This window comes from Pogoniulus pusillus, chromosome 14, assembly GCF_015220805.1.
Source record: "Pogoniulus pusillus isolate bPogPus1 chromosome 14, bPogPus1.pri, whole genome shotgun sequence".
In the NCBI taxonomy this organism is placed as follows: domain Eukaryota; kingdom Metazoa; phylum Chordata; class Aves; order Piciformes; family Lybiidae; genus Pogoniulus; species Pogoniulus pusillus.
Window position 1 is genome coordinate 10,016,847 of NC_087277.1, and position 18,884 is coordinate 10,035,730.

Genomic DNA, 18,884 nt, shown 5'->3' on the forward strand with positions numbered 1-18,884 from the left:
CACCAGTGAAAACAGACTGTTTAGAAGGTCAAATAATGAATTAAAAGCCTGAACCAAAGCAGATTTACTTACAAATTAAGTATTAGCAGAGCTTTATTGCTTAAAAACTAGTGAGCTGTGTTTCTAAAGGAGAAAAATGTAGTCTGGTAATGTTGTAACATTTGCATATATGGAACAAAAGAGGAAACTGTTAAGCTACCTGGTGCTGCAGTTAAGCATGCCATTGATGTGCTCAACCCTTCCTGTCTACCAGCAGTATCTTGAAGTGCTCTATGTGTGACCTCAGCAGCCTGGTATTTGCCTTGGTCCGCATACAGGTATTAACAAGAACTGCTAACTTGGGCTGTCCTTAAATGGATCCTGAAAGGGAAACAGGGCTGAGAAACTGCACAAATGCAGACCATCTTTTCACAAGCAGCTTTAATCTTGTACCATAAAAAAACCCAAAACAGACTACACATTGGCTTCCATTGATAAGAAATTTGCATATATGATGAAGTTTTTTCAATATATTCACTAAAATTGCACTGAATAAATGTCAGAAGAACAACTTTATATATTTGGAAAGAAGACTTTAATAGTGTTGTTATATAGAGTATTGGCCAACTCAAGTGGGTCATCTTCTCTTACTGCCGCCATTATTTCCAGTATTTGACTAAAAAAAGAAAGGTTGATATTAGAGGAATCAAACTCAGTACTGAATAGGCTTAAGACTGCTGCATGTATATTTACAAGCCACTAAGATTAACCTGAAATTAAAATTAGTGCTGAGAGCAGCAGGATGAAGTGCCCAGATAGGCAAATTGCTTCACTTTTAAAGTCACTAACTCATTCCCTTCACATCGAATACTGGTGGCTCACTGGTACAGATTAATCTTTGGTCTTTTGACTCTTACGTGGAGGTAATTAAACAGCTTTCTGTTTCAAAGAAAGTGTCATTTTGTGGGTGTCTTTATCAGTGGTTTTGATTTTTCCAGGCTGAAATTTGTTAGCCTTTCAAGGCTAAAGCTGCACTATGAATAAACTGGTCTATGGCAAAGTTTAAATTTCAGGTATAGCCTTACCAGAGAGTGTAACTGCCAAAGTAACTAATTCTTACTTCCCCATTCTCTATATTAATGCATTCATATAGCTGCAGTAAATGTTAAATGAGCACATTCAAATTTGAAAGGGCCTCAGCCTTGATAGGAGCCAGGAAAAGGCAGTGAAAAAAAAAGGATGAATATTGTAACACTAAATAACAGAAAACCACGCCACAGTATTTTTTGCTGTACTTATTTTATGTTGTGTCAATTGTTCTGAAAAAAAAATGACTATTCTGTACAGCTCCTGAAACACTTAATGCTTCAATTTTTCCCCCAGTAGAAAAAAATCCTTCAACTTCATGGCAAGGGGTAGCCAAGAAGGCCAATGCTATTCTGGGGTGTATTAGAAGAGGTGTGGTTAGTAGGTTGAGAGAGAGTCTCCTCCCTTTCTACTTTGCCCTGGTGAGGCTGCATTTGGAATCTTGTGTCCAGTTCTGGGCTCCTCAATTCAAGGGCAGGGACCTGCTTGAAAGAGTCCAGCATAGAGCCACAAAAATGATTAAGGGAGAGGAACATCTTCCTTATGAGAGGCTGAAGGAGCAGGGGCTCTTTAGTTTGGAGAAGAGAAGACCAAGAGGTGACCTCATTCACATTTATAAATATATAAAGGGTGAGTGTCAAGAGGATGGAGCCAGGCTCTGCTCAGTGATGAACAGGACAAGGGGCAATGGGTGGAAGTTGAGGCACAAGAAGTTCCGTAGAAACATGAGGAATTATCTTTTTTCACTGTTAGGGTGAGGGAACACTTGAACAGGCTGCCCAGGACAGTTGTGGAGTCTCCCTCTCTGGAGATATCCAAGACCTGTGTGGATGTGTTCCTGTGTGATAGGCAATCCTGCTCTAGCAGGGAAGTTGGACTAGATCTTTCAAGGTCCCTTCCAGCCCCTAATATTCTATGATTCTATTAATGGGAACTTCAAGTTTTCATGTTTCACAGCTTTGTTTTTTTCATCTTGCTCCAAAGTGTGCAATTGTTAAACTTCTTTTTGAGGAAGACAGAGTGGAAAAAATATCTTTTAATTACTGGAATGCAAGTTTGTGTAAGTGCAGAATTAGCCTATGTCATGACCACTACTGTATTTTGCAGCCTAATAGCTTCTTGAGTTCAGGGGATGTTCATGATGAGATGGGGTGAGATCAGGCCCATAGAGAAGGAAGTAACAAACACCAGAGAATTTCACCCTTGAAGAGCTTTGGTCAGGCTTACATACCTATCCCTGCTTGGATACCGTAGGATGCTACATGTTACTGTACTACTATGAATATGGAATTGGTGAAGGAGGGAAAAAAAAACACTTCTTTTGGCTAAATGTTTTAAAAAGTAGCTTCTGAGGGGAGTACTGCAGCTTGAAAAATATGAACTGAAAATCAAAACTGAAAGGTGTCCAATGCCACCAAAAAACCAAAAGACAAGTAGAAAAATTCTCCTGACGACGTATTGGACAGTGTATATATATCCTGAACGTTGAATATAATTGTGGCCTGAGGGTAAATGTCCCCTCACACCAGCCCTTGCTACTTTGGAAGTCACAAAATACAAATTCTTAGTTACCATACTGAATTCTTCCTGCTGTTTAAGAGGTTCTGGAATTACATTAATCTTATCTACAATTAGTACAGGTTATAATTAATTTTTTATACAGGGACAGTAACTCTGAAGTAAAGATGAACTCAACGAGATTTTGTTTCATAGAAGAAAGCCAAAATACAGCATTTGTATACTGCTCTAGGACAGAGTCTCTGCATTTCCAGTTCTTGGGGTTCTGAAACGCTCTGTAAAGCTACAACAAAGGCAGCAAAGACATGGAGATGCTTAACACACACCAAGGCTTGCTTGAAATAGCTTTACTCAGTAACACTAGAGGTTCTCCACTTTTATTTTTCCTCTACTCCAAAATTATGCACTGATGCCAAAAGGACTTAAAATACTGAAAGAACTCTTCATTCTTTGTGTGCTGTGTGTTTAAAACTCAGTTTCCAAGAGTAACAAACCAACATCTCCGCATAAAATATCTGAACACTATGAGATGTCACTACGCAAGTTTAAACTATACTTTGAGCATGAACCCTCTTTAAGTTTCTGCAGGATTTCCCAAAGCATCAGAATTCCCTTCAGTTCCCAAACTGATTAAATGTCATTTTGCTGAGTATCCAGATTCTTTAGTGCTACCCTCAGCAGTATTTCAAAAGCTGATTTCAAACAGGTTATTTACAGGTTTTTCATAGAAACACACAGACCTCAAAGCAAAACCAAAAAATAAATCTCATTTCTGATCAAATAAATGGGCTTTGTACCTGGACAGGTATAGTTGAGCTTTATTTGCTGAAAATTCGTTCATTCTTGCAGCTGTACTGCAAGAAGCAGCCTTCCCAAATTCCTTTACAGAGTTGGTAACAAGAAGGTGATTGGGAGTGGCATTAACTCTGTCTGGACTTCAGCAACAGTTGTGAAAATTCAAGCACTTCACCTCTCAGTGCTGTTGAATGGAGATTCTCACTAAACCAGTGATGCTTTCCTGCTTTTCACACCTCAGTGAGGAAGTGTGTGAAATGCTGGCAGAACGCTGTTTCTGTATCTTCTAGCTGTCCATAAGTCTCTTGAGTTTTCTGTCACTATTCTCTACATTGGTGGCTGCCATTCATTTCTAAACTTCACAAATCAGTTTTTTAAGCACAGAGGCAGAATGCAGAAATGGCCCTAAGCAAATCTAAGTGACAGCAGCTCATATCCCAGGCACTGTGATAGGAACACAGGGGTGTCTCAGCACTGCTGCCTCTGTGGAGGGCTGCCACTGTGGAGGGCTGCCAGCCCCTGGACTCTATCCTTCTAAAAATAACTGGAACAACTGACTGAAATTTATCCAAAGTCAGGTTACTTTACAGGGTTTAACCCCTCCAGTAAAAACAATTATAGTTTCACAGCCAGGAAGCTTTTCACATTCACAATTACTGAAGTGGGAAAATTAAGATTTCTTAAGTTTTACTTATAAAGCAATACCTTGCAGAAGTTTTTAATGCATTTACAGTTAATATCTATTTACTGCACTTTCAGTAAAGTTTTTTTTTCCATTTTTTTCCTCTATGAGAGTTGAGGTGTTTTAAATCACAGTATGGTAGCACACTTACATTATATGGCAGCACACTTACATTATATGGCAGGGTTCATTCCTGTCCTTCAAGCAGTGTCCTGTCTCCCATTTCTTTTTTGTAGGAAATGTAGTTTTAATGTATTTTGATCCAGCATGAGTGTTTTTCACTCCACACCAAGGTGCATCTAGTTTCAATTGGAAAAAAAAAAAGGAAAAGAAAGAATTAAGAGTATGCCATTGTTTGTGAAAAGCATGAGATAGTTTAGTCAACTTCCACAGACAAAAGTTCTCGCAATCAATTGCAATTTCAATTCAAAATGAAATTTAACAGATTTGGGCAATTTAACATCTTTATAACATTTGAATGTTTATAATCTTACCTTCAGGATTTTGTATTAAAAACAGTAAGATCAGCAATAATAGTACATAGCACTAATGCCCTCCGACATGTTATGGTTAGCTAGATATACTGCACACATTCCAAGGAAACTTCCTGCATACTTCATCAAATCTCACTTGATGTGCAAAATAAATGTAAGGATTTGGGCAGTTTGTGGTTTTCCTTCATGAGATTCAGAAGTTACAATACTGTATAACTGACAGCAACTTAATACTTGAAATGAACGTGCAAAAATAAAGACAGCCCTTGTCAGTCAATTACAGTCACTCCTCATTAGGCCAAGAGGGGAATTCAAGCACTCTGCCCTACTCTCTCAGGAGCCATTTATTCCAAACACCATTACTGCTGCCTGTGGCAACTCATAGCCCCTGCCCTGTGTACGGCCAGATTTTAACAGATACTCAAGCAGGATTCTGGCACCTGGGTGCATTTAAAAATCTAGGTGTGTCAATTTGTCCTTCGATCTTCCCCTGCAATGTCAGACACTGACAGGACAGCTTAGTCTTTCCAGCAGAAGGCTGAAAAGGAATTTTTGGAGTCCTTTCCAAAGAGGAGGAACAGACAGTCCTTACCCTGCTCTTAACTCCTAGGTCTTGATTCTGCCTCATTGCTACAGAAGCACATCTTGTTGCCCAAAAGTATTAAAGTCAAACTGACCAAGATATAAAACCTTACCTGTCTCTATCATTAATCGTTCACTAGGAATTGATTTCAGCGTTTCCAAGCTGGCTTCCGTTTTCAGTGAACTAGAAAAATCAGAGTTTGGTTTAAAAACCCACACTAAAAAACAAACAGAAAAGCTGTATAGAACTAATTACTTTGCCTAAATGTTTTGCAGCAAAGGGAGGGAGCTTCGCAAGTAATTTTGTTAGTGAATAAAATTGGCTTAAAAGCACTGCCTGCAAATTTTGACTCTACAGAGAACAGTGGAAGAGTTCCTCCGTGCTGCCATCTCACCCTAGTAAGCCTGCAGAACCCACTGCCTGCACTGCCCATCCTTGCTTGGCTTCAGCAGTCTATGCAGCTTCTAAAGTGGTGCTGCCTGGCTTTTGGCCAGATGACTGCTGAGAATTCAGACTGCATAACCAGTAGATGAGGCTGCTCAAGTTCTATTTGCATTACACAGATTTGACCTGGCAGCCTGAATTTATGCCTTTTTAAACACTTCTCAGAAGGACTACTTCCACCTTCAACAACTATTTATTTACAAACAGGGATTGACCTGAAGTTAGTAGAATGGACCTAGGACTAGATTAACTCACTGACCTGTTCATAAAGAACTTTATATAGGTAGCAGATGAGTGAGTGCAATTCTAAATCTGTCAGATGATTGCTTAGTGAGCTTTGAAAATGTGACTTCACTGTTTAAAGAAAGCAGCTGATACTTCAAAATAGCTTTATTTCTTGTAAAGAACTCACCAGCCATTTATTCCAATATAAAGATCCAAATCTATTATAGCTGCTGCTTCTTCCTTCGTGCCATCGAAGGAATGTACCTAGAACATTTATAGACAGTCATGTACGTACAAATATACATACTTCATTCGAAATTTATAAGTGTGTCTTAGTTTATTTGCATCACAAACACCTTGGATAGTATGCACTGCACATCAATACGAACCTAATGATGGGACATAGCAATAGAAGTGGTTCCCACATTTTATTAGCAGGCACTGTACAGAAAAGAGTGCAATCTGGGGACTGAGGTATGTAGGAGGTGTGGTCTGATGTTAATAGACTAGAATGAGCCAAGTATTTATTACTTTCAGAAACCCTTGACACAATGAGAAGCATTGCTAACCATTCATCCGAAGTTTTCTTCCTGCTACACTATAGAATTAAAATACATGACTTGAGTATCTAAAAGACAAAGTAATTGAAAGTTACATCTGGATCTAATTTGAAAAAGTTGTCTAATATCAGAAGCAAATATTTGAGGTCACAGCTGCCACTGGGAACATGGATTTATATAATCTGTGGTCTGAGTGCACGGCAGTTACAGACACTAAAGAACTGGGAAAAGGCCAATGTCAGTTTTAAGGTGCTTTGACTGTCTTTCTGTCAGGCCAAGAAAAACTGCTTATATCAGCTATAGAGCTTTTACTCGGCCTATCTTCTCACCTTGTAAAAAAGGCAAAACAGTTGAGTAAGCAAGGAAAAGTACTAGAAGGGAACTGTAAACCACTTATTAATCAATAATAACTGAAATCATAGAACAGGAAGCCTGTCCTCATTCCATGACAAACAAAATCTTGCATATTCAGCAAGAGCATTCACATACGTAGGTAAAAATGAATGATAACACTTACCACCCCTCCTACAAATCTGTCTCGGTTTCTCCTCATTATGTCTATGAAAAACAAAAACGTTAAGACAGTTTTATAACAGACAAAGGTGAAAGACTCACCTTTCCAGATTTTTCATATGCACTATTTGGTCTGAATATGAAATTCTCAAACAAAACCCACCTAAAAATTCAGCATGTGAGTTTCTACAGTGGAGAAACATGGGCAGTCGTGTCTGTTCTGACAGGTCAAACTGTTTTTCAAAATACCTGTGAAATAAAAATCACCTTTGAACAGAAATTCAGTGTTTGATCAAATAAAAACAATAGGAAAGCTTTTTACTTCCAGAACTCAAGAAAATTAAGAGATTTGCCATGCAAAAGCTCTCATTTGTGAAGGGATCAGAAAGACCTTTCTCAAGGTATATTCACATAGTAATGATTTATGCTGGAAGACAGGTAAGAAGTGGCCAGGAGGATCAGCACTGAAGAATGCACACATATATATGTGCTCAAGCTTGTATTCCTGCATAGTGTGGGAGTTCACTCTTATTTAAAAATGAATAAAAGAAACTGATTTTTGTGGAAAGATTTGAATTGTCAGGAATAAGAGAATGTAGATCACACGAGCCACTGTTTCAAGCCCTTTTAAATGCTATCAAGATGACTGGGGAAGGACTATGCAGATTCCTATAAGCTCAGAATGTCCAAAGCTGTGTCAGAGCTGGCTGTCCTGTAAAATAGCAACCGTAAGTTTTCATTTGCCCTCCCATGAAGGTCTTTCCTCTTGTGAGGTGGAACAAACACCAATATTAGTCATCTTACTTCTGCCTGTTATCTTCACTCTAAGTCTTCCACTGTTTTTCCTCCTCTCTTTGTGTGTCTGCATCATTTTTTTTTGGACCCATTTTATCCCTCATTTCTACTCCTAGTATTCCCTTTGAAGGAGCAGTAACAGCAAGGCAGTCATCCTGTGAAGAGACATAAGACCATGGGCAGAGGGAACGTAACCAGGTAGCCAGTGCAGTTTCCAAAAGAAACTAGTTAGCACTGAACTAACTTGTCACTTGTAATTTTTAACTAACCCAAAGCATTATCAATTGATCATTTTGGTTTGTGTAATTTTCACTATTTTCTGAATATTACATGTTGTTGTTTCTCTGATAAAAGTTACCTTCCTTATTTTTCAATGCAGAGCTTTGAGACGGGACAGGTGGAACAGAAATCTGATGTAGCGTTAAAAAATAACACAAATTCAGGAGAATTAATTACAACTACTCTGAATCTTCCTTGTAGTCTGGATACTGTGCTTAGTTTAGTTTGTTTAATTGTAACTCATGATTGCTGTTCTGGTTAAATAGGTACAATTACTTGATAATTTGGCTTTTTCTTTTTTTTTTTTTTCCTTTAAATCAAATTTGTTTCATAAAGAAATTAAATTTTAGAGACTGAGCTGCCAAAAAGTTCCTTAAGTAACTTACTGCCAAGTTCCATCTCATTTTGAAAAGGGTAATGGTCATGAAAATGCAAAGTTTGATGTCCCTACAAATGGAAAAGCAACTCAGACTTCTTCCCTTCCTAACAATAATGAAATCAAACATATGTTGCTACTTGCCCTGTCAAAGAGAAAGGGGAGGAAAAAGGAGAGAGAAATCCTGGAAAGGCACAAAGAAACCAAACAAGAATGACTAGAATGGTAAGAAAGTCAGTCAGAAGGAAACCAAACCACACTAATCCAGTGCTGAAGGAACAAACTTTCCCTTGGGTCAGTAAAGTGATTCAATATATGCTGGTTCTACATTGCTTCCCAGCAAAGAAGTTTGAAACTATTTCTGCATGGTTGTTTGCAGGTTTAGCTTTGACCATAAAGTTCAAATACTGTAGTATTTTCAGAGTTGGGATCAAGACACTAAAGAAGCTGGAGCAAATAGGCCTTGCTTAGGTAGGATTCCCCTATACAAACAATTCTGGATTCATGTATGAATAACAATGCATCCGATTTTGTTCATCCCCTACATCTGGTTAAGAAACCTGATTCTGTGTTGCTAGGCTCCACAAACCTCTCCCAGTAGCACAGCACAAGTGAAACTTCTATATACTTATCAGTCCATTTATATGACCTTCAGCATGATTATGAAGGCAGTACCTTTATCTAACTGCCAGTCAAGTCACCATTTTCTGTTGGAAAAGTTACAGGAACAGAGAAAATCTCCAGCCAAAATGTTCACAGGGCCACTTCAACATAGGAATTTCACCTTTTATTAGGTTTTTTATTAAAAAAAAAGAAATCATGTTCATCATCTACAGGTGAGAATTATCCAGACAAAAATGCAGTATAACTAACTAGAAAATCATGATTAAACATTAAACAAAAGAGAGGTCATGCTCCAATACTACTCGCTGGGAAACTACCATACCTCTCTTTTACGGCTAATTGCAGATGCTTGCTAGCTATTCCAGTGACTATAGCACCTGACCTACAGTCCAGCTGAAAACCAATGACCTGCCCCCCTGCATTTCATACTTCACCTTCCCTTTTTTAACTCAATCAAGCATACATTGAATTTTAATGTGCAAAACGTGACATCCAATCTGTTAAAGGTTATAAAAGCCAGACTATATCCAAGCTCATAGCATTCAACTAGCAGAAAGGAAGACAACTCCAGAACCTTACCATGGTACATAAGCACTTGGAAGATGATGAGTAAGAAAAGATGTCTATTTGGAAAACACAGAATTTACAAATACAACGTTTGCAGGTATTTGTCCTGAGGCTTTCAAGATTTCTCTGCTCCCTTGTATTTCTTGCTTTCTTTTTTCATCAACCACCTCCTCCCAGCAGCAATTTCCAGGAAGGGCCTCCAAATTGATTTGAGAAACTAGAGTTGTGTATTTCATATAATTCACTGCAATAGTTCAGATAAACACTTTCTGTCCTTATCAAACTCAGTCAGAAAGGACTCATCTAACACTTTAAAAGTGATTTCAGTTCCACCCTGTCACCTCTTTCATTACACTCCATTTCAGTAGAATTTATCAGAACAAAAATTTTCACTACAGTTCTTCAGATGGGGAAAATCAGATACATTGTTTTTCTCCCAATAACATCAGAGCAGAAAGGAACCTAAGAAGATACTTCACCAATGTTGCAGTTAGCCACAGAAAAGAAATGAGTTATGCTCCAAGCTGTCTACCTTTGTCGAACTGTACATTGCATTCTACCAGAAAAAAAACTTTCTGCCCACTTTGCTGAACGTTGTACTGCATGACTACAGCATTATGAAATTACCTGCTGCTACGTCGGCAACCAGAAAAAAAAACAACTAACTACTGCCCCCCAGTGACTAATTGACTCAGAACAGTAACAGGCAAGGGCAATTCATTCACCACCCTCTTTGTTTGAATTTATCACATATTTCAAGTCAGTTCCCTATGTACAGCCAGAAGTTCTCAATACAAGAATGCAGGCTGACATTAGAGACTCTGCTAGCTATTCTATTCAATACCTGTGGTGCATACATATTACTTCAAAACACAGATCTCTACAGTTCTAAATTACCTGCTTCCAGGTAACACCTCCCTTACAAAGAGTTTTTTTTAACACTGGTGATTTACACTTTTTGACAGTTCTGTTCCCTTCCTCATGTCTTTCAATCAACAACCTAATCATTCTTTCACACAGTTATATTACTCTCCCCATGAGCCTATGAGAGTTGAATATTAGCAAGAATAAACATATGTCACACCCAGAAACAGGCAGATTCAGACCACTTTCACAGAAAAAGACATAAGTCAACACCAGGCTGGTAACAAAATTCAGCACACAGCACTACTTGAATATAGGTGTCTTTTTTTACAGTACCATTACTGCAAAAAAACCCCAGAGCCAACCCTGCAAACCTGATAAAACATTAGACAGTAGAACACAAGATAGGAAACACTCCTGTAAGTTGCTACAATTCAATTTAGAGTCATCTGAAATTTCTTACTTGAGTTGGATGTCCTTTGGGCAAAATTCTAATCTATCAAAATCTGTAAACAGAAAGAACAAAAAAACCCAAACTTAAGTGTTTTAGGATTTTTCAGTGTATGTCTAAGAGGGAAAAAAAATTGAAGAACTAAGACAACACTTACCTAAGCCACATTCTCCAACTGCTATTACCTTTGTCTTATTTTTTTCAATCAGATTCTTTAATTCAGATAAATACTGCTCAGGGCTAGTCTGCTCAAATTCTCCACAGCGGGTAGGATGACAGCCAACTGTACTGTAAAACATGTCTAAATCAAGACAGCATCAGAAAGCTTTAACAAATAAAAGTACACAACGTATAAACAGTATCTACATCTGAACTCTTTTTATTGCTCATAAGACAACTCCCTTTGAACATCTTTAGCTTGGTGATGATTTTATTACACTTATTTTCTGCTTTTAAAATGTCAGAGTATCTCCAGTGCAAACGTGTGCATGCTTCTTTCGAGAACACTATTTAGAATACTCCAAAACTGCAACTCAAAGCTGAATTATTAGTGTGGAGCTGCCCTCACCAAACCATACAGTTGTCAAGGTTGGAAAAGACCTCTTGAGATCATTTGGAAATACATTTCACTCAAAATGCCTCAGGTTATGCTAGCTGTAAAATCTGCAGACCGTGATTCCCATTGCTTGCCTCTACATTAGCTGTTACAGCATTTCACAAGCAACAACTAGCCTGATTTACCCGACTACCTTAAACAGAAAGACACCTGTTGTCATGATAGATTGGTAAGTAAAAATAAAGAAACGAACACAAAACCCAGACCAACCAACCAAACAAAACAAACCAACCCCAAACCCACCAAAACCACATTCCACACTGCACAGGCATTCCAGATCATTTCTACAAGACAGCCTTGTCACAAAATCCTATTTCAGAAGCTTTACGTGACTTCTGGTTTTATCTTCCAAAATCAAAAGAGCAACATAGAGAAACTCACACAGAATGCATTAATCTCATTCTGAAACATTTCTCATTTTAATGTGAGATTCTCTAAGAACCTCCAGGGGCAGGTAATTTTTAAATCCTTAATACTGAGAGTGGAGATTTCTTTCTGACTGACAACATAAAGTTTAAATACCATTTGTTTGCGCGAGCTGCAATGCATCTTTACTATCTTGTAGACTTCCGCCTGTAATCAGAAACTTGGAAGAAGAAAAGTACTGTCAGTATGTTCTTTGAGCATCAAACAGAATGTTTACAAAACTACTCAGGTAAGTAAAAAATCTAGACAGAATATCACAAAACAATTCACAATGTGCATATGACAAAGTTTCATAAACTAGTAACAAACCTCAGGAGAAAGCAAACACACTAAGTATCAAACCCTGGTTTTTTATCAAGTATCTTCTACACTATTTACACCATTAAATGAGTAAAATATATCCACCTCCAGCAGTATTAACTTCATTAGACAATGACTGAATCAACTTTCTTTGCATTTCAGAAATGATACTCAGAAACTATTACAGGTGGAGAAACTAAAATGTCCCATACACCTAAAACAAGACTTGAGGACACAGATAAATCAAAGGCATCTATATGAGGATTGGAATTACAAATTTGAGAATTTCTGGCTCTGATTTTTATTGTTACCTTAAGATTGAAGATTATGACTCCAGAATTGTTACTTACAGTGCTTTCTGAAGCATCACTTGCAAGATCTTGCACCTTACATCCTAATAAATCCAAACTATGTTGCCTTCGGACAACTCTTATCATTACATATGCTGTATAGCAGACTTGGTCAGCACCAAGTCAGACATTTCTGCAGTATGCTCCACTAGAGATGGATATACTTCTCCAATGATACAGTTGGGATAAGTAAAGATAAGATTAGCTGGGTGTCATACAGCACAGGGAAAAACATCACCAAAAAACTACCATTACTCAGCAGTTATACAGAAAACCAGAAATAGTCTCACATAAACAAACTTCTAGGGAAGTAGAAAGTAAAGGGGGTGAAATTTGCTGCTGAAAACAATTTCAAGCTGATAGTTATAGAACTGCTCAGAATGATGCAGTTTAAATACACATAAGCTAACACTTATTAGCAGACATTCCAATTTTTCAGCTGTAAGAATTTATGGGCACTCTCTGCTCTTCTGCAATTACTTACTTCCTTTTCACATATAAACGTATAAACAATTACTACCAGAAGAGTCTTGGTCAGTAGTGGTAACTGTTGAGTGAATCTCTAGGGACAGAAGTGGCTGCCCATGATACACTAACGTGGAAAATGACATACTATTTGACTGCAGAGAATATCACTGTTGAAACCATACAAAAGAAATTCTATAGACATATCACATATGATACCATGAAACTTAAATATTCAGCATTTAATGACTCTATGCAAGTGAAGGACAATGCTCTGCACAGAACACTGCTGCTTCACACTGTTGGATTTTCCACTGCAAGTTCCAGAATTTTTTTAGTACTAAGCACCAAAAATTCAAGTATCAGAAAGCAGTTTAAAACATTAAATGAACATTATTAGAATAAATTACCTTTTTAACACCAACTTTGACTGCTCGCTCTATCACATCCAAAAGGTCATCTGTGGAAGTTCACAAAAATATTGTAAACAGAACTTAAGGTTTCACAGCATAATTAAACTATTTTTCAACTAAAAATTCATTTCATGCAGTCAACATGCCTATCATGAACAATAAGCCACATTTGATTAATTTTTAGAACACAATAACACATTTAAAATCTGATTTAAGCATAAGAAGTCAATGGATGTTTTTAACATATTTTAGTAGACTCTGCATTTATACCTATATTTAAAGGCCGTGAGAAAAAAAAATCATCATTAATTATTAGTAACTACAACCAAGCAGTGCAATACTTTGAGAGCTCATTGTTCATAACTGTCGTATCAGTTTCTTCCATGCAATCCTAACACAAATACACCAGCAATTTGCCATTTTGCTCTAGAAGCAAAGTTACCTGTATGACAATTTAATAGCAAATCAGTAGCAGAAAGCATATTTTGCACAAGTAAACTATTTTGTCACACTTTCTTCACAAGCATCCAGTTTCTGAGGAGAAAGGAAAAGTTGTAACCTCACTTTCTGAACAAGAGGCTTCCATTTTAACTTTCTTCTTTCAGATACAAAAAACCATTTACCTTGATGTTTTTGTGTTCCCCTGTAGACTCCTCTAAACATAGGATCTGTCAGGTTAATGCCAATATCTATGAAAAATCAAATATAGAAATTAGATGTTCCAGTCACTCTGAGCTTTGCCTAGCTAGAGAAAATAATGGAAAGCACAGCTAAACAGTCCCCAGTTACCACATTGACTGACAGGCCACACAAAGCTTAAGCACAAAGTTTACCTGTGTAACTTGAGTGCATACTCATGCTAGAAGTGATAGAAAAATAGAATTTGGGCCTTTTGTGCAACTCCAGGCTTATTCTCTGAGTCCAAAAGACTTGCCCTCATAATAAAAGCTAATGCATATATGCTTCTTACTGCAATTAATTTTTTCCTTTTCACATGAAAATACAAGATTTTTTCAGTCAGCAAGCAAGGAGGGGAAAATGCAGCAATATCACCTACTGTCATTACAGAGGTGGCAGAAGCAGCAGACTGCTTCATGACAGCGCCCATGTTCCTCCCCTTGCCCACGACCATCCAGCCTGGACAGCAGCACAAACAAGAAAACCTGCAATGCAGTCACCATCCGATGCCGCCCCAGCAAAGGCTGCAGTCACTAACCGATGCCGCCCCAGCAAAGCCTTCCTCACTTGGCTCCCAAGGCTTCCCCGAGCCTCAGCCCCACAGCCAAGGGCTGAAACACAGGCTCCGAACAAGCACCCCTGCAGGTACCACAGAACACGTCTCTAGCAGAATTTCTAGCGGTGGGGGAAGTTTTCCAAGGTAGAATCACAGAATTCAGAATGGTTTCGGCTGGAATGGATGTTAGAGCTTGTTCCAATCTCTCTGCTGTGAGCAGAGACGCCTACTACTAGATCAGGTAACTAAACGCTCTGCCTCCCATAAGACTCCCATCTGAACCAACGCTTTGAAGCTACTTACGTACTTCCAGTAGAATTTCCTAAAAATAATACTATTTTCCCCCTTTTTGCTCATTCCATGCAATCCCACAGAACCAGAAACAATAAGGCAAAGCAAAAAGGCCCCCAGGAACCCCCTATTTTAGGGACAGCTTTCGGGAGCTACATAGCAGCCCTTCGGGGCCCTATATTAAGCCCCCAACACTGGCAGAAACGTTCTTAAGTACTCTCTGTAGGCTTAAAGGCAGCCGCATCTCTGTCCCGGCTACAGCGAGTGGGATTAGAAGTGACAAGCACTGGATGAAACAAGCCCCGGATGAGACAAGCCCCGTGCCCAGAGCGCCCCACGCCGCCCGCCCGCCGCGCCCAGCCCCTCACGGACGGGGCGGTGGCGCTCCCCACGCAAGGTGAGCGGAGGTAGCGACAGCTGCCTCAGCCCCGCAACGAGCGAGATCCGGAGAGACCGAGGGCGAGGTGACCAGCCCGTCGGCGGGGAACCCCCCGGCACCGTCCGTCCCCACGCCCCAACCCCTCCGCTCCCCTCACCGATGAACTTGGCGCGGCTCATGGCTGCGGCGGCGGCGGCGACCGGCGCGGCACTGAGGCGCCTGCGCTTGGGGCCGCGCTCCGCCCTCCCGTGGTGCCCCGCGCGAAGGTGAGCGCTAGGACGGCGGCCATGGCGGCCTACCTGACGCACCAGCAGCGGGTGCTGCGGCTCTACAAGAAGTCCCTGCGGCACCTGGAGTCCTGGTGCGTCTACAGGTGAGCGCTGAGGGGAGGCGGGCTCGGGGCAGCCCCGGCCTTCCCAGAGGCGCAGCTTCGCGCTCAGCAGGGAGGGGCCGGCCTTCCCGCTGAGACTGGGCTTTGTCCTTTTGCCTTAGACCCCCCTGGGCTTGGCTGAAGGGGCGAGGAAAATGGCTCGAGGGCTACTTGCCTGTGCCCGCTATAGAAAAAGGCGGTGTGGGAGCAGGAGCTCCGCCGAGGTTCCTGGCCGAACCCTGTCTGTGCACAGGGGTGACTGCGGAGGTTGCCAAGCCTTGATTCTCTGTGTGGTTAGTGGTTTCCTTTAGCGTACGTAACTCTGTTTGCCCGTGTCTGCAGAGACAAGTACCGCTACTTTGCCTGTCTCCTGAGAGAGCGTTTTGATAAGAACAAGGATATAAAGGATATGGTGAAAGCTACGGAGCTGCTGAGGGCAGGGGAGGAGGAATTCTGGGCAAACCAGCATCCTCAGCCGTACATCTTCCCCGACTCCCCTGGAGGCACTGCCTATGAGAGATACGACTGCTACAAGGTAAGGTGCCCTGCAAGACTCTATGTTCCTGCACTTGCCTTACTGTCCTTTTAGTGACTTTGTAGGGGCACAGCTTGCCTCATCAGTATCTTACTGCTCTGGTATTGTACTGCTTCTGAACATCTTGTCTCTGCCGTGGGGGAAACGGGCCTACTTCTTCGGAATTTGCTGGTCTGCCTGCGTGCCATTTGCCTCTTTTTAGTGGGGTAATCGTCTGCTCTTTTTCAAGTGGACGTTGCTCAGCTTTGCTGTTGTTTTTTTTTTCACTCGGTTCCTCTGTTCTAGCATTTTGAGTAATGGTACAAACTACTATTTCCAGCCGTGTGCTGTAGGGCCAGGTATGTGCATCGCTGTGATAGGTTCTGTGCTTAAAAACGAAGCTGTGTTTTTAGAATCTAAAGCACTTCTAGACAAGTTCTTAAATCCTAGGTTGTTCTGTGTAGGAGTAGAGCAGGTTTCATAGCAAAACACAGGGTTTTTTCTTTCTTGCTATTGGCTCTTCTGTTATACAGCAAGTGAATACTAACTTGGAATATGCACACATAGATTTTTTTTCCTGAATTTTAATAAAGTACTGGCACAAAACTGATCAAATATTTATGCATAGGAAGTGATGTAAAAGGAACAGTCTGATGTGCATCTATCATAGGCAGAAAAAAGAACGCTAGTGAAAAGGGAAGAGAAGGATTCAGCTTATGGCAAGGTTGTGGGCCTTAGTGGTAGATAATAGTGAGAGAATTCTGACCAAAAAAAAGTCAGTTGAGTAATAAATGGTCAAGATTAGCCTTCATGTAGAAATAGGAACTGATTACGTCCTCTATGCCCACTATGCTAAAACTGGCTTTTAACAAAATGTGTCTCACAAGGACTTGGCTTGTCAGTGTATCAGTGAGTGTCCATTGTGGATGCTATGACAAAATGCAGTTTTGAGCTCTCAGGCTGTTTGATGGGTTTAATTGTTGTTTGTGGGGAGTGTGTGTTTTTCTATGTTGCTATTAGCAGCTTTGCTATTTCTGTTCAGTTAGCAACTACTCAAGTGCTGAGAATCACAGCAGCAACCTGTAAGTGTAAATATCTCTAGCTGAGTGACAGTATTGGAGCAACTTCATTTTATTTTCTTAGGAATTGGGGTATTTGATGGAGTTTTGTGGTGTGGTTTGTTTTTGCTTTTTTCCTATTTGATTTGTTTCCATTTGTCTTTTTTTTGTTTTGCTTTTGTTTGTGGGTTGGGTTTTTTATTTTTTTAAACATTCCTGTCTTTAAAATGTTAACATTTAGTGATACACAGCTGCAGAATTTTACATTTTGCCTTTTTTCTACTGTGACCAGACATCCCAGACTGGTATCAAGATCGTAAAGGCCACTTATTTTTTTAGTAGTTATAGACAAGCAGAAATGAGCTGTAAGGTTCTGATGACTAAATTAGTACTTGGGAGAAAAGGATCTCTCCTGTTGCCTTTGGGAGGAGCAAGAAATGAGATCCTCCACCTGTTAGAATTATTTTGAGAACATTAGAATAAACTGAAATGATCTGGGATTGTTACTACAGTGTCAGGAATTCCTAAGTCAAGATTAAAAGTACTGATCTCTGCCATGTAATGCCTTGACACTTAATAGTCAGGTAGTTCTTTAATGATGAAGTTTTATAGTATTTTCTTTATCCAGTTTATAGTATTTTCTTTATCAGATTTCATATATAAAAATTATATCTACAAATTCTGTTTCGCTTTAACAGGTTCCTGAATGGGCCTTAGATTTCTGGCATCCTTCTGAGAAGGCAATGTATCCTGATTACTTTGCCAAACGAGCGCAATGGAAGAAGCTGCAGCAGGAAAGCTGGGAGAAGGAGGTCAGTGCTTGCTTACTGCAAAGTAAAGCCTTTTAGAGTGGTGTTCTCTGTGACATTAGATGTGTTCTTGGGAAAATTACTGAATGCCTGCTGTGGTCTTAGAGTCAGCTTTATGGCAACCGTTGCCACTGTGAAATTGATTTAAAATGCCTACACAGATCTCAGAGTTGCAGCTTCTTAAAGGCTGTTTCTTCTCTTTTGAAGTGGGAGCTCATTTTGCTTGGTGCTTGCTTGGGCACTGAAACTGCATTATGGTAGATGTGCGTTTATGTACTAAAGCAATTTTACATCTTGTCTTCCAGCTCAAGCAGCTAGAGGAAGAAACTCCAGCTGATGGTCCAAGAACTGAAGCTCTGCCTCCAGCTCGTAAGGAAGGGCATCTGCCTCCCCTGTGGTGGCAGTATGTTACAAGACCTCGTGAAATGCCCATGTAAAAGCAGCATTTCATGGGAGAATTGAAGCAGCCCGTCTTCTATAGGCAGTCAACATGTTGCTGACCACATGCTACTCAAACTAGTACAAAGATAAGTACTACAAAATAAAGCCAAATAAAGCAAAAGAGAAGGCTATTTTTTTTAACCTACTCTTCTTTCTACAGTGTGCACACACTTTGCAGACAGTTGGTACAGGGTGGAGTAGATGACTTAAAATACATGCTGTGTACTTCTTCACAGGCTCATGTCAGCACTCTGACTTATGTCACAGAGGGGTGCCGACACTGGAGCAAGTTTTATTGCAGCTCTCAGTTGTCCAGCAGAAAGGAACCTGAGGTTTTTAATGGACAAGCAGCTGAAGGTGACCCAGGTGGCAAAGCCAATGGT

General features: G+C 40.0%; 2 protein-coding genes across 7 annotated transcripts; one reads left to right on the plus strand and one right to left on the minus strand.

The window, feature by feature from the left end:
* Positions 1-159: 159 nt before the first annotated feature.
* Positions 160-15,591, minus strand: TATDN1 (TatD DNase domain containing 1). 5 transcript variants are annotated; one of them, XM_064154268.1, is made up of 12 exons: positions 14,463-14,568; positions 14,029-14,094; positions 13,403-13,452; positions 11,974-12,037; positions 10,993-11,136; positions 10,848-10,890; positions 7,043-7,128; positions 6,884-6,924; positions 5,994-6,070; positions 5,250-5,320; positions 4,233-4,359; positions 160-360 (listed from the first exon to the last, which is right to left on the minus strand). In XM_064154268.1, the coding sequence occupies exons 2-12, from the start codon at positions 14,066-14,068 to the stop codon at positions 321-323; spliced, it is 783 nt and encodes a 260-aa protein (XP_064010338.1). In that variant the 5' UTR covers positions 14,069-14,094; positions 14,463-14,568; the 3' UTR covers positions 160-320. The 5 variants fall into 5 exon arrangements, with proteins under 5 accessions (XP_064010338.1, XP_064010340.1, XP_064010337.1 ...); XM_064154270.1 differs by lacking the exons at positions 160-360; positions 14,463-14,568 and adding exons at positions 404-655; positions 15,467-15,591; XM_064154267.1 differs by lacking the exon at positions 160-360 and adding an exon at positions 404-655 and having other exon boundaries at positions 14,463-14,688.
* On the plus strand, positions 15,579-18,632 carry NDUFB9 (NADH:ubiquinone oxidoreductase subunit B9). Of its 2 annotated transcripts, none has more exons than XM_064154272.1 (4): positions 15,579-15,670; positions 16,022-16,214; positions 17,950-18,063; positions 18,366-18,632. In XM_064154272.1, the coding sequence occupies exons 2-4, from the start codon at positions 16,089-16,091 to the stop codon at positions 18,495-18,497; spliced, it is 372 nt and encodes a 123-aa protein (XP_064010342.1). In that variant the 5' UTR covers positions 15,579-15,670; positions 16,022-16,088; the 3' UTR covers positions 18,498-18,632. The 2 variants fall into 2 exon arrangements, with proteins under 2 accessions (XP_064010342.1, XP_064010343.1); XM_064154273.1 differs by having other exon boundaries at positions 15,597-15,682.
* Positions 18,633-18,884: the final 252 nt, after the last annotated feature.

Coding starts and splice junctions, on each gene's coding strand:
- TATDN1 (XM_064154267.1), bottom strand. CDS start 14,586: ATGGTGACTGCATTGCAGGTTTTCTTGTTTGTGCTGCTGTCCAGGCTG. Junction 10,891..10,992: donor AGTTGGAGAATGTGGCTTAG/GTAAGTGTTGTC, acceptor TTCTGTTTACAG/ATTTTGATAGATTAGAATTT. Junction 656..4,232: donor AATGAACCCTGCCATATAAT/GTAAGTGTGCTG, acceptor TTCTTTTTTTAG/TCAAATACTGGAAATAATGG.
- NDUFB9 (XM_064154273.1), top strand. CDS start 15,597: ATGGCGGCCTACCTGACGCACCAGCAGCGGGTGCTGCGGCTCTACAAG. Junction 15,683..16,021: donor GAGTCCTGGTGCGTCTACAG/GTGAGCGCTGAG, acceptor CCGTGTCTGCAG/AGACAAGTACCGCTACTTTG. Junction 16,215..17,949: donor AGAGATACGACTGCTACAAG/GTAAGGTGCCCT, acceptor TCGCTTTAACAG/GTTCCTGAATGGGCCTTAGA.